The 13720-nt window shown below is 37.4% G+C and overlaps 1 protein-coding gene across 18 annotated transcripts in view; it reads left to right on the top strand.

The window, feature by feature from the left end:
* The window catches only part of RBFOX1 (RNA binding fox-1 homolog 1), a 1110759-nt gene that overhangs the window by 593157 nt on the left and 503882 nt on the right, over positions 1 to 13720 (top strand). For 15 of the 18 annotated variants that reach the window (XM_042037788.1, XM_042037777.1, XM_042037787.1 and 12 more), the window contains one exon: positions 808 to 855. The exons of the other annotated variants lie outside the window; for them this stretch is intronic. In XM_042037788.1, coding sequence (XP_041893722.1) covers positions 808 to 855 — 48 coding nt within the window. The remainder of the gene's footprint in view (positions 1 to 807; positions 856 to 13720) is intronic. 18 annotated transcript variants of the gene reach the window in all.

Here is a 13720-nt window from a genome sequence, read left to right as displayed (position 1 = left end):
AGTTGAAAAGAAAATTAGGTCACTTGTCTACAGTTTAGTGACTTGAATTGTATTTGGCTTACTTAGTTTCCAGTAGTAATTTGTTGTAAAAAGGGTGAATGTGAAGCTATAAATGCATTTCAGAGTATAATTTTTTGTGATAACCATTATCTCTGCATGTCTTCAGCACAAAAACAGGTTCAATGAGTCAAATACCTTAGGAATAAAAGGACCCTGTGTTGGATGTCATTAGGTTTAAGTTAATTTGTTTAGTTCCTGAAGAAAACATGTCCAAAATATCCACATGTGTACAAGCCTGTACACACACACATTTACATGTTTATCATAAATAGATGGTTTGCTGCTCTTGCACGTTGCAATGAGATTCAGACACAAGTATCTATCAAGTCCTAATTAGCGCGTGATAAGACAGCAGGTTGAGCAGTTTTTTCTCTTTAGCTTACCTTTATTTCTTTTGGCTTCCATCACTAGTTTATTTAAAAAAAGAAAAAAAAAAAAGTGGGCAAGCAATATATTTTCATCAGGATGGAAGTAAAAAAGAAAATGTATACTATCAAATCATATTCTTTTCTTAAGAGCTGACTACACTGTATTGAAATAGGCTTGGGTTTTTTTTGTGTTCTTTCAACCCTGTCTTTAAATTTATTCATGTTTATTAAACTTTACTACTTCACCTAAAGGCACAATACTAAACATTGTATATTTGAATGGACTCTCTGTACAAAAATAGCAGTTCTTCAGCCTGAGCTGTTCCCCAGTGCTGGTCAATGTGCTTTGTGACATGGGCTTCTCTGTTTGTGCTTTCAGGACACTAAAGCAGAGTGCAGTTCTGGTGTAGAACCTGAGGACGGAAAAGTAAGTGGCTTGTTTTAATGTGATTTTTCAGGCAACTCTAGTAGCTGGGATTTTCTCTGGCTGTTGTTTGGGTTTTTTGTTTAATTAAACCATGTGAAATTATTTTATGGTACTTTACGTGTGTGTGTTCATGTTGTATTTTTACTTCAGTGGGGACAGAACAGTCTTACTCTATTAAATGTACTTGTTAGAAATTTGAATAACTGCTTTTTCAGAAGGGAATTATAGTCTTAATCTCTTTATACTACAAAAAGTTTAAAAGGCAGTTTCACTTCCTATTCTTAATTTACATGATTAAGAAAGTTATTTTGTGTCTTTCATGATACAGTTGTCATACCATGTTAAATATTTGTAAGACTGCAAGATGACTGTTTTTTCTTGCTGTATAAGTAGTACCTTTGAAACTTTTTTTTAAAAGGATTGATTAAAACAAATATTTCCAGTTTTATTTTCTCTGGACAAATATAAACCATGTACAAAATACGTTTTCAGTTGCGTTCTTCATCTTACTCATGGTAAAAACTAACCAAAAAACAAAGTCTTTATGAAGAAACCTTGAGCCTAAAAAAAAAATTAAATGGTCAGAAATAAGTATCAATCCAGTTTTAAAGGGAGTAATGTGTTTTGTTTAAATATCTGTTGCTCCTGAAATTTGAAAATCTGGATTACTAGATCTGTGCTTAGGGTATTTCTGTGTCAAGTAGTCCCTGAGTTTGTGGAAGTGTTGAGCACGTGACATGTGATTTAAAGTCTCTAACTTCAGCTGGTACTCACTGTCCCACTGGAGCTGCAGGTTCTTAGCATCAGCTTTCATCAAACTCTCCAGGTGCTTCCATTTAGGCTCATATTCTTTTAGAGTGTGCTAAAATCCAGGCTGGGACCTTACTTCTAAACCCCAAGTTTTGATTTTTTTGATGTTGGTAGTGACTACTAAAACTGCCCAACCCAGAAGTTCTTTTTGCAGTGTGAATTATGGGAAAAGGTGTCAGGAGCCTGACAAGCTTTGGACAGCAATTTATTAATGTGCTGTATTTCTTCTTCCTTGAATTTCAACTTGCCTTTTATCTAGCAGAGGCACCAGCCTGTTGCCAGTAAACTGTGGGGTTTTTAAAGGTGTATGATACTTTGGTTGGTACCTCAGTGGGAATTACGGGAGATGTGTGTCTGATACTTTCTCTTGTGACTCAAAGTGACTGCTCTGAGCTGGGGTGGTTTCCTACAGGGTTATTTCCACCTTCGTTGACTCAGGATATCCAGCTTTCATATGCAGAGACTGCAATTAGCAGAAAGGTTTGTCTAGAAAACCCCTCAATTTTTCTTCTTCCTTTTGTTATTTTGTGGAAGCACTTTGAAAGAGAAGAAACGTGATAAACACCTGTTGTTGCATGATAGGTTTCATTTTTTCTGTGTTTGGTCCCAAAACCGAAGCTTCCACCAAGTTTAAGTGGCAGTTGTTCTTTCTAGTCTAGGGAGAGAGTTACCAGTGATCATCAAACACAGAAACATCAATCTTGGTTAATGCTAATGCATTGTTTCATGTTTGTTGAAGGCATCCATTAAGAATGTAATGTAATTCATAAACCTGAAACATTGTAAATAAATATTTTTATTTCCTCTAACTTGGAATCAAGACAAACTACTGCAATTAGGGCATGCATCATTAGTATCTAATAATTTGCACTTCCATAATGAAATATATTACTAATGAACTATATCATTAGTAATTAATGGGAAATTCTCCCAGTTAACCACAAAATACAAACCTGCAAGGTGCCTTTTCTTGTGTTCCTTTTTTTTGGAAGTTTCCTAATCTGTAATTTCTGAAGTAGAAATTTATGTAGCCATGACCAAAGCATTGCCTGGAGGCAAACTCAAATTTAATAACTGTACTTATTATTTTGAAATCTATTATTCTGTAAATTACAAAATAGCAGTTAATTATCATAACCACCTCATCACTATCATCTGTCTTTCCTTCCATTGTCTTCAACTGACGTTTTCATGTAAGATTTTTATTTATTTTCTGCAAGGATAAAAGCTCCCAGGTTTGAGAATACCAGGTGACAAGTAATGCACAGTCTGCTCTCTCTGGCCTGGATAATTAGGCATGACTAAATTGCCTTTACCATTCCCAGCAGAGGACCCATAAGTCCATGTACAACTCATTTCCTGCATAGTGAGTACTTTTTTCTGCATTTGTCACACCCGAACTTTCTTGTATGGATCTCAAACTACCCTTCTGAACATCACAATATTGGGTGTTTAATGAATCATGTGATCACAGAAATGTCTCAGCTTTGCTTCTTAAAGAAACATATGTAGAAAAGTGACCCTTAAATTGTCACAGGAAGAAACCTGTTAAAAACATACCAAGTGTGATTTTTGTAAAAATACAGTGGTATCTGCAGCTAGCCACGTGATGTTTTGGAATTTGAGTTGTGATTTCAAAGCCTGTGTGATGTTTTGCTATTACAAGGACGATGACAGATGGTCAGGTTGTTTTTCCTTCTACCCATGTTTTCTGATATAACTCTGTGTGTTGGACACAAACAAAATGATTGTGGTGGAAGGCAATTAATAAGGGTATTGGCTATTTTGCCAAGAGGTAGAGCACATGGATCCCTTTGAAGTCCTTTCATTTGATATAACCAAACCGTAGTCTGTCTCTAAGAAGACTTCTAATGTGTACAGCCTATCTGTTGGTGTTGCTCTTACACAGCTCCATCATCTCCCATTACCTGAAAAACTTGCCCCTCATAAATCTCTCTTGTTTTTTATTTAATCTCAGTTCATATCTTTACTTGGTCTGAGCAGTTACCTTTTTTTTACTCTGCAATTGTCATCTCATCAAATTAATTCGTGGTAATGCTGTTAAACCAAAACTCTGGTATAAAGTTATCTCTTCTGACATCCTTTGTCATTTCTACCTGAAATGGAAAACTGACACCGCAAACTGAAAGTTAACTCAGTGACCTTTCTGTGCTGGGTAACTTTGTCTCAGCTAGTTTTTGCTATGCTGGAATGTTTTATTCTTCAGCTCTGGCTGTTTAATTTCTGTTTTATTTTAGTTTATTCTTCCCCTAATGGGGCTGTGCTGGCTGTAATGTGCAGTGACATTCTCCTGCCTGTTCCTTGCAAGCAGCAAAATGCCCCCATTCAGCAGCAGCTCAGCACCATTAGTGAGGGGCTCAAGGTCACCCAGGGTATCCTGCTGCATTTTCCCTTCTGGAGAAGGGAAGGGGCTCGCTGTGACAACGTTTTTGAGACACATCTTGACTTTAAAATTTCCCACTTCAGAGCTGGGAGCAGAGAGCTTTATGAGAGCTGTAGAGTTTATGGGAGTGCATGAGGGCAATAACCTGATGGGTCAGGAAGTTAGGAAAGTTCCCTGGAGTGACATAATGTTTCATAACTCTCTCTTACCTGCTGTGGTATATGGGGTAGGCAGTAATGCCTTTCCTTTTCTCTGCCTTCTGTGGAAAATATTTTATATATATATATATATATATATATATTTTTTTTTTTTAGTACCTTCTGTCAGTGGATCTCAAATTACTTTACAAACAAATTAAAAACACCTATGAGGAAAGTACTTACAGTTATATGGTTTGAGGTACATATGGAGAAGTAGAAGTGTGAAGGGCAGATGTAGGCAAGGTTATAAAGTGTGTCTGAGACAAAATGAGCAGAAAAAGAAACAGCATTGCAAATATATTTTGCTTTGTCTATTCAATGGCTTCTTGAAGGTTTGGGTTTTTTTTAAATTTATCCATAGTGATCATATTAAGATGTTTTTCATGGAAGTTCAAGGGAATTTTTTTTTTTTTTTTAGGAGAAAATATTTATCCAATTTCTCAAATCTTCTTCAGATTACTGTAGAATGGAATTAGTAGGGGTATCAAATAGTGAGGAGCTGATAAGCATCATGGAGGGACTGAGTCAACTGCTAGCATCATAGACGTGGATTTGTTATTATACTGTTTCCTTTCATGGTAGTCCCTTTTTCTGCTGTTTAGGGGCTCTCTAGCAGTGAATAGGAATAAGTGTCATTTTTATTCCCTTGTGAAGGCATTGTGCAATCTGTGTAATTGTGTAGATTATTGAGATGCATATTTAGTCACATTAAAAGAAATTATTTTTTGTTCTGAGAGAAGATCATAGACTCAAATGGATTGGTAAGGAAGCATCTAAATTGTATTTGGGTGTAGATTTAGAGGAATCTAAGGAAGTTTTGAATGTTAATGGCCCTTCTGGTGTCTGACAGAGTGAACAAATGATTCCTGTTTCTTCTGCCTCTTTCACTGTGGTACAAACAGTACCAGGTGTTGTTGAAGCATTGCAGGACAGGACCACACAAAATGTAGAGGGTTACAGAATTCAGGAACCAGGGGGAGTAACCCAGAGGGGGAATAATGAGCTGCTCCAGGAATAGCATCCTCCTGTCACAGCACAGCGGATGTTTCCCCTGACATCTCAGCTCATGTAAGTCAGATTTATGTGAGGCTTCTTGAGCCTTCCTCAGTACAGAGCTGGAAGTTTCTCCAACTTCCACAAAAGGGTAGAGTTATCTCAGGGGCGTGTGTGTGGTGTGTGTTGTTTATTACCAGAAAAGTTACTTGAAATTCATGGCTGATTCCATCACAATTATTTGAATTCAAGATCTGTTGCATTCCAAAGATCCTAAAACTCAGGAAGTTGAATCAAACCCATAACCTACGTTGTTTAGGCAATGTTTATTGTTATTCATGCTACTCTTAGTGATATTTTTAAATCAAATGATTTTATTCTCCTTTATCTTAGTTTTATGTTCTTTTCAAATAACAGCAATGCTTCTGGAAAAACAGGGAGCTGAAAGTTGCCCTGGAACTTAAGACACTGCGTTAGTCAGCCTAATAAATATTGGCAATTCTAATGTGAGGAATTGCTCAGAAATCCAGTCCATTTCCTGGCATGTGGCTTGACAGAGTGCAAAGTCTTGCTGCAAAGTTTCCTGGTATTTGAATGCTCATAATGTCAGCCCTATTACTGCTCTCTTGTTCTTGCTGTCACTGACATGCAATTATGGGATTTCACAACTGAAGTGGTGACAGTTGCTCCTCTGTGTGTGTGTGTCTGTCTTTCCCCTTAATCCAACTCTATCTAGCAATCTGTAATTTGATGAAGTGGAATTGAAGTGACAGGCGTGACAGAAGTGCCAAAACAATAATTTGACCTCCCACTGAAGTGTCAACGTGTTCTGCTGCATGACTTTGACATATGCTGAATACACAGGAGGGACATGGATAGTGTATTTTCTGTGCTGCAATACCTGGTAAGGCAGGGTGCTAAAAAAAGCTTTTACTACAGTGTGTCTTTTTGCCAACGTGTTCCATCTTGAACTGTCACATCTCCTATCCTTGTATTACTGAGTATAAACATGATTACTGTTGCAAATAAGTTCTATTTTTATTGGGAGATTCTTTCCAAATCTTCATTTTGAAGATATTTTGATGAAATTATAATTCTGTGATTGTCTACAGAATTATTTTTCAGACTTTATTTTGCCTTTTTTTAAAATCTCTTCTGCATTGAAAAAACTTTCATTAAGTATATAACATAGTCCTTCTAATAACTCCTAAAAAGCTCACCAAGCTAAAAAGAGCATTCTTTTGTAGGCATAAATAAAATATTTTGGTATCAGTGAAGTGAATATATGCACAAGTTTCCTTGGAATATATTCATAGGTACTGTACCTGCATTGATACAAGTAATTAAGTTTCACCTGGGCATGAGGGAGGGGGCAGAAGACAGAAACTTTTTGCTTTAATACTTGGCTAAAGGTAAAGTTAAAATATTGGGATTCAAGGGGAAAAAAATCAGAAGGGTGAAGGAAAACCGAAGTCCAATTTGATGCTAATTACCTGTCAGAATTAACTGAAAAGTAATTAATGGAGACTCAAGCTTTGCTGAAATTTTGTTTACATCTGGCCATTAAGTTTTCCACAGGTATAAAAACGGGGGAATCGGCTTTTGAAGTTATATAAAAAAGGGAAAAGCCCACAGATCTATAAATAGGAGTATGCTGCTGTCTGTGTTTGTGAACCAATAAAACTTCACAGCAATGGGACAGTGCAACTTCTGCTACTGTGGTGGAACAGTTCCTTTTAAAAGGTTTGGGATATTGTCAGCTTTTCCTGGCCCAGACTCCTCAGTGTGTGGTTTTTTATTGTTTACACGTGCCAGAGAGTTTAATGGTCACTGATACTTAAGGGAAAATAAGTTTCCAGTTGACAGTTCCTTCCCTGTCTTTTTTCTCACTTTTTAAAATAAAAATGTGGTAGATTTGATAAAGAAGTTAAAAACAGAGTTAACAACGTGTAGCTGTGACCCACCTTATTTGCAGGTATTTTTGTGGTCACAGGGTTTTCTGGACCGGGTCTAAAGAGCACTGAAAGGGGAGGGAGGCCTTACATTGGTGTGAGCAAAATGATCCCTGTACAGACAGAAGAGTCTCAAGTCGGGGGCTTTTCTTTCATTTAACTTACTGCCAGCCTGTGCTTAGGCATAGAAATGTCTTGTTCCTACATGTCAGTTTTCCTCTCAGTAAGGAAAATAGCCACTAACAAGCCTGTTTTCATGAACTATCCTCAAAGAGCCCTGTTGGTGAGGTAGAAATCTAGATATCAGGTATTTCTCCAGAAAAAAGAGAAGGGAAATACGAGTTCTTTTATGATTTCTTCTACGTCCTTGTAGTAGAGCTCCTGTTGAGACAAGCCCACAAACATGCTGCTGTAGAGGAGGTTGCAGTTGCTTTGTCTTTATTTAAACCTGACAAATGGTCTGATCTCAGGCTGCTTCTCTGTGGTGTAAAAGTTGTGTAGTCCCGTGTGCTCTTCACTGAAACTATTGTACAGGAAACTTGGAAATGGTATTTGAGATTTGTGAGAAGAACTCAGTGCCCGCCACTGCTCTAAATCATAAAATGGAGAGAGATAAATAACATTCCTTCTGTGTCAAATACTGTATCTCTGTGGAAAGTTTAAATTTTGGTATTGAAAAATTGAGTCCTTTTAGGAATTGAACTGCTGCTTTTATTTTTCATTTGTTCTCCTTATAACCAGTATCAAAAAGATTCTGATGGAAATACTTAATATTATTAGGTATTAAAAATTTGTGTCTTTTTCTTGCTACTCCATGTCTTCAGCATAACTATGGATGGGAGCAGAGGTTGCTCTGTGGGTCAATTTTGTACCTGCAGCAACTTCTGTGTCTGTTGGACTGGCTTGGAATTTTACACCAGGAATGTTTGGCTTCAGAGGCTGGAGCTCTGTGGTTTCTCCTCTTTATTAACCCCCTGTGTTGGTATCCAGGTATTGTCCAGGATTTCGCTCGTTGTGGGGATTCTTTTTGGCAATTGAGGCTCTCTGAAAACTGTGATTCAAAAGAAAAGTATTGCTTATGTTTAATAGCATTGTCACAGAGAAGAAGGGAAAGAATGTCACCCAAAGGATTTAACACACTGTGATGAGCTGGCTGAGGCAGCAGCTGAGTTACCCCCAGCCACCTGACAATGGGATTGGAGAGAGACAGGAAAGGTAAAAGCAAGAAAATTCATGAGTTGAGATAGAGACAGTTTATTAAGTGAAGAGACAAAAAACCCTAACCCAACCCAAACTGCCAGGAGATGCAGAAGAAGCCTCCAGCTGCTGAAAGTGTTTCCAGGAAGGAATCCCAGCAGCAGGACAGGATTCCTCTGGTCAGTGAGGGAGTGATGCTCTCGCCTCCTTCTGAAGCCATCAGTCTTTTGTTCATTCACAGCATTAGTTCACCTGTAGGATTTATTTATTTGTAGTCAAAAGGAGCCCGTAACTCTTTGAGCTGCCTCCCTTCACTGTGCATATTCCAGCACTTCCTTGGGAAGCAGAGGACACATTTCCACACTGCTAATGGACAGGGAAAGCCTTACGGCAGTTGTATGTGAATGTAGGTTTTTCTCTCATCTCGGCATACATTGATCAGATGCTTTCCAGGAGCACACGCATGGCAAGATTATCAGTGGCAGATTGTTTGCAGCATTTTTGAAGGGGACAGACTGAATCAGATGATTGTTTTGTTTGCCAAATTAATATCTGGGATGTAATCCAACCTGATTAACAGCATGGCTGTGATTGGATCATGAAAGGGTAAGCAGACATTTGGAAGGTTTTTTTATACCTGCTGGCTCTGTTACTTTCCCAGTAGCTTGAACATGTGCAGGAATATGCTTCTGTCCAGTAATCCAATTCATTTCTCATTGATTCCAGTTTGTCTTATGTTGTATTGGATCTCTTGCCAGGTAAATCTTTCCTCTGTAGCAATAGATGGCTTTTTATGGCTGCTTGGTGTTGGGCAGCTTGATCAAAACTTCCTAATTCCATTATTCCAGAACTGATTTCTTCAGCAGTGATGCACAGTGTCTTTTCCTCTAACGAAGCCTGTTTATATAAGAGCACTTACGTTTAAATTTATATATCTCTATATTTAGAAACCTGAATGTGTGCATGTTTCTGTAGTCTTTGAAACACTGTTGAGGATTCTTATGTAAGGAGTAAAATAAGGGTTAATGGATTTCTTTTTCTTTCAATTTTTCTTACAGAGGTGTGTTTTATTGTCTTTCAATTTGATGGATAAAACAGAGACCATGGTTTATATATAAAGCATGTGCTTTCCAGATTAGATTGATGTAATCATAGCAGTTTTGCACAGTTCAGCTAAAAATTTGTTCTTCTTGATCAAGGTCAGAAAAATCCAGGGATTCTGCCATTTATCTCTTTAGTACTAAAATAGGACACCCAGGGCAGTATCAAAAGGGCTGGGGTGCAGGCATGTCCCACTATGTCATACTTGCTGTCTCTCAACTCTTTTGAAAAAGATCAGGGATTATTTCTGAAAAAAAGATAGTATAAATGTTGCAAAAAGAATGCTGATATTCAAAGTCTAACGTGAGGCTTCTTTTATCCTTCCTTCTATCCCTCCCTATCAGCAGGCTAATGTACAAAAGAAAGTTAATTTAGCTTTTTTTCCTAGACAATGGCAATATGCATACCATGCAAGGAGCAAACATTTTGACTTCAAAACAATGCCATTTTAAAAAAAATCTGATCTCTGTTACTGTCTTTCGCTTTCAAGACTTGATAAAGGTTGAAGTCTAAGGAAGAGAGCAGGTTTTTTACATGTGTGGATTGTCTACAATCCAGCAGGGAACATCTGTTTCAGTAAATTTGTTTGATGTGTTTCTTAAAACTTTTTGGTTTGATGTGGCCTTTTGCTGAACAGGTGATTGCTTAATGAGTAATGCAAGACAAAATTTGCAGGGAGTGGTAAAATATTACTTAACTGAGGTGCTGTCACACCAGCTGGGTGGAGAACACTCTTTGTGCCTTAGAGGATCGCAGTTAGGATGCTGTTACTGCTACCTCCTGAATATGTTTGCCTTTGCACCCAAAGTTTTGTGCTGTTTTCTTGTATTGCTGGCTGGTATTTCATTTGTCCTCACCTGCCTGTATTATTGTATTTCTCCTAAACAGACTCCATTATTTCTTTGGCTCACAGCAACCAAAGGAAATCAGGTTTTGCTTTTTAACTCTGAGATGCCGGGTGTGGGAGGTAACATCCAGTCAAGAATAGATTGGCTGGCTCTTGTGACCTTGGCAAGTCAATATCTCCACCATTCTTTTTCAAAGCAGTAAAACATATTTCTAGATTAAAAGGGTTGGGTTTATATCTGCTTTGATGCCTTTTCTCTGCTGTTGAAGATGCAAAATGCTTACTTGGTTTATTTCTAACTGACATTGGGATGAAATTTCTCCTGACAGTATTTGAGTCGTTTTCTTGAAAAGTTGGAACAGCTGAAGAACTTTGCCCTTCTATATTGGTGTTATTCTGTAAAATGCTTTTGAAGAACTGTGATTCACTGTTTATTAAAATGTAATGAATTTTGAATCTTTGCTACACAGTCTAAGTAAAAAAATGCAAAAGGTAAATTGAAAACCTTTAGGATCTGTATTGCATCAAACCTGTGAGAGCATTAAAATTCAATAGCATGCGGAGAAGGAACTCTCCACGCCTTCAGGACAGCTTCATTTGTATCAAAGTCAAAATCTCTTCAAAAATGTGTCAGATTAAAAACATTATTAATTAAGAACATGTATTAATTGTTTCAGTTCTGTGAAGTATGACATTCTCCCTAATTTAGGGACCAAATTTTGTGTATTAAACTATCTTGTCTCCTGCCACCCATACCACTGTCTTGGTTTTTCATGTGTTCTTGCCTGGTGTTTTAGTCTACAACACTGACATGGTAATTTCTCTATGTATTTTATTGTAAAGGAAGAAGTCATTTCATATAATCACAGGTAATGTGATGTAGGAATTAATTTTGTCTGCAACTCATTCTTGGGAGACATTAAAATGTGCCAACTTGTTTTTCTGTTTCCAGGTAGTTACGGAGCCCTCGTTGATTTGATACTGTAATTATATAATGTGACGCCTTTTTTTTCTTAATTTTGCTCCAGCAGGTGGACTTTACTGAATCTGCCTTGATACTGTATTTCCCTTGCAAATAGAGCTTGTTTTGTCAACTCATCAAGCGCAAAAGTTGTCCATGTCCACCATGTACCTAGTTTTGATCAGAGCACAAATTAGTACATGGCTTGTGTTTTCCAGCTGCATTTATTTTCCAAGTTCTGTCCCAAAAAGCTGATTGTGTCTCAGATGAAGGCTGGTTTCTTTAAAAGAGGTCTGTGCTGTCACAGCCTTCCTACACTGTGCAGAATAACTCCCTGACACACCAAATGCTGGCGTTCTGGCCATTTTTTGTTTGCAGTGAGAAGCAAATGCTTTCAAGGGATGTGGAAATACATTCTTCAAATGAGCCCAGGTGACCTTATTCAGTCACTGGCATTTCCAAATGAATTTATATAGAATGTTGCTATAGGATTGAAATTCCTTTGAAGAACATCCAAAAACTTTGTAATTCTGGGCATTCCCTCAGTTCTCGCCATGGCCATTAAGATAATTCAGGCAGCTGGGTAAGGTTGCTCTATGTACATTGCAGCTGTGATTCCAGTGAGACACTCTCTCTGTTCTGTGAGGAAAAAAGTGTCCAGTTACATCTGGGGGAAGGAAAGGGTGATGTGGGATCACTTGCAATGCTTCCAGCCTCAGCTGGAGTAGATGCAAGTGTTAGTTGTTGCTGTGAGGTTTGGAGATTACTGGGTTCCAAATCTTTCAGTGTTTGTTCCTAAAGTCAAGTCCTCAAAGGAAAGTGTCATAATTTTTAGAAGTTTTGCACAGTTTTCAAGATTCTTAACCAGTACAGACTCTGTCAGAGTGTCCATATTTGTTTTGGAGGCTCTGTAAGATGAACTCCGTTTATTATTAAATTTAATATTAATAATTATTAAATTTATTAACTTTATGCCTTTAAACCAAACAGCAGCATACTCAAATCTGATCTGTTGTTCTCTGGCACAGAAGTCTGAGAACTGAGTCAGATTGGAACCTAGACTAAGTTATTTTGCATGCTAACGAACTTATCTTTCAAAACATTCCTTGTACTTACTCTTTCACCTCAAACACTGTTTCAGAATTAATTAAAAGAGTTCTGAAACTTCATACTCACTTTAAAAAAGCTGTTGGTGTAAATACCACAAACTGCTCTTACCTTGCCTCTTACTTTCCTGAAACCTACCCATGCTTATTGTGAGTTTTCCCAGGGCCACATACATCATGTACTGGGGATTTTTTTATCTGAATTTTAGGACCAGACTGATGATCTTAACAGTCCTTAGTTACCTTAGTTACTAAAAATGTTTCTCCATTACTTTTATTTGAGCTTTGTCTAAAACACCATTCAAGTTGGATTTGCTTACCCTTAAAGTTGGTAAGGTGTAATTCTAGAAAGTAGAGAGGTGCTGTAATAATCATTATAAGAAAGAAAATGCTGTTTTGTTTTTTTTTTCTGGCATAGTGAAGTACAGAGTTGATTATATATGTCTGGTTTAAATGTTACAAGATACGTAGTTCAAAACACGTTGTTGTAGTCTCTTAATGAAATATCCCTTTGTGCATTTGCCTCTAAGGTCCCCAATCATATACTGTTTAGCAATGTTTTTCAAATTACGTTTGTAATTTATTTAACTTAAACTTTAAGCTAATAACGCTATTTAAAAAGACCCAAACCAATAAATGACAAGGCAAATATGATTCTAGATTACGTGGCATTTCTAGCCATAGGTTTAGTCAGTTGATATGAATGTTCTGCAGTCACGTTCTGTGTTTACTTGAGAATCATATTTTCATTTATGCATTCAATGCTTTTCCGTGTAAATACTACAACTCCCCTCGGTATCATGTATTTTTGCAAATGTGCATAGTACTAAGGCTCGTTCTTTTTTTACATGTAGGTGTTTAGCTGGCTGCATTTCCCCACCTCACGATGATATAGCTTCCGTAGCCAGACGATGGCACTGTAGGCTAAAGAACATACCTGCCACTAAATCCTGTCTCCTTTTGAAATGGAATAGGTGTTGGTTTTATTCCTCACCTGCAACGACTTCATTTCATAATAACGTCGAAGTTATTTTAAGGCCTCTTCCTCCTCGGCAGAAGCCGTGGTCTGGGTTCTCCATTATTGTACTGTCGTTGCAGCCCTTCTCTATGTTTATTGGGCTTGTGATACAACACCAAAATAATTATTCTTACTGCCTGTGCATTATTTTTTAATGTGGTGAATCCTCACTCCACTAAAACTATTTTTGTAAGTGTTTTGCACAATAAAATTCATAAAAATGGCTTCTCTTAGGCCACTCTTCCTCTTTCTACTTCTTTTCTTCTTGTTGTTTGC

This window comes from Corvus kubaryi, unplaced genomic scaffold, assembly GCF_017639235.1.
Source record: "Corvus kubaryi isolate FWS band 111438036 unplaced genomic scaffold, C.kubaryi_AGA036_p1.0 37387, whole genome shotgun sequence".
In the NCBI taxonomy this organism is placed as follows: Eukaryota; Metazoa; Chordata; class Aves; order Passeriformes; family Corvidae; genus Corvus; species Corvus kubaryi.
This window is presented reverse-complemented; position numbering and strand designations above follow the sequence as displayed.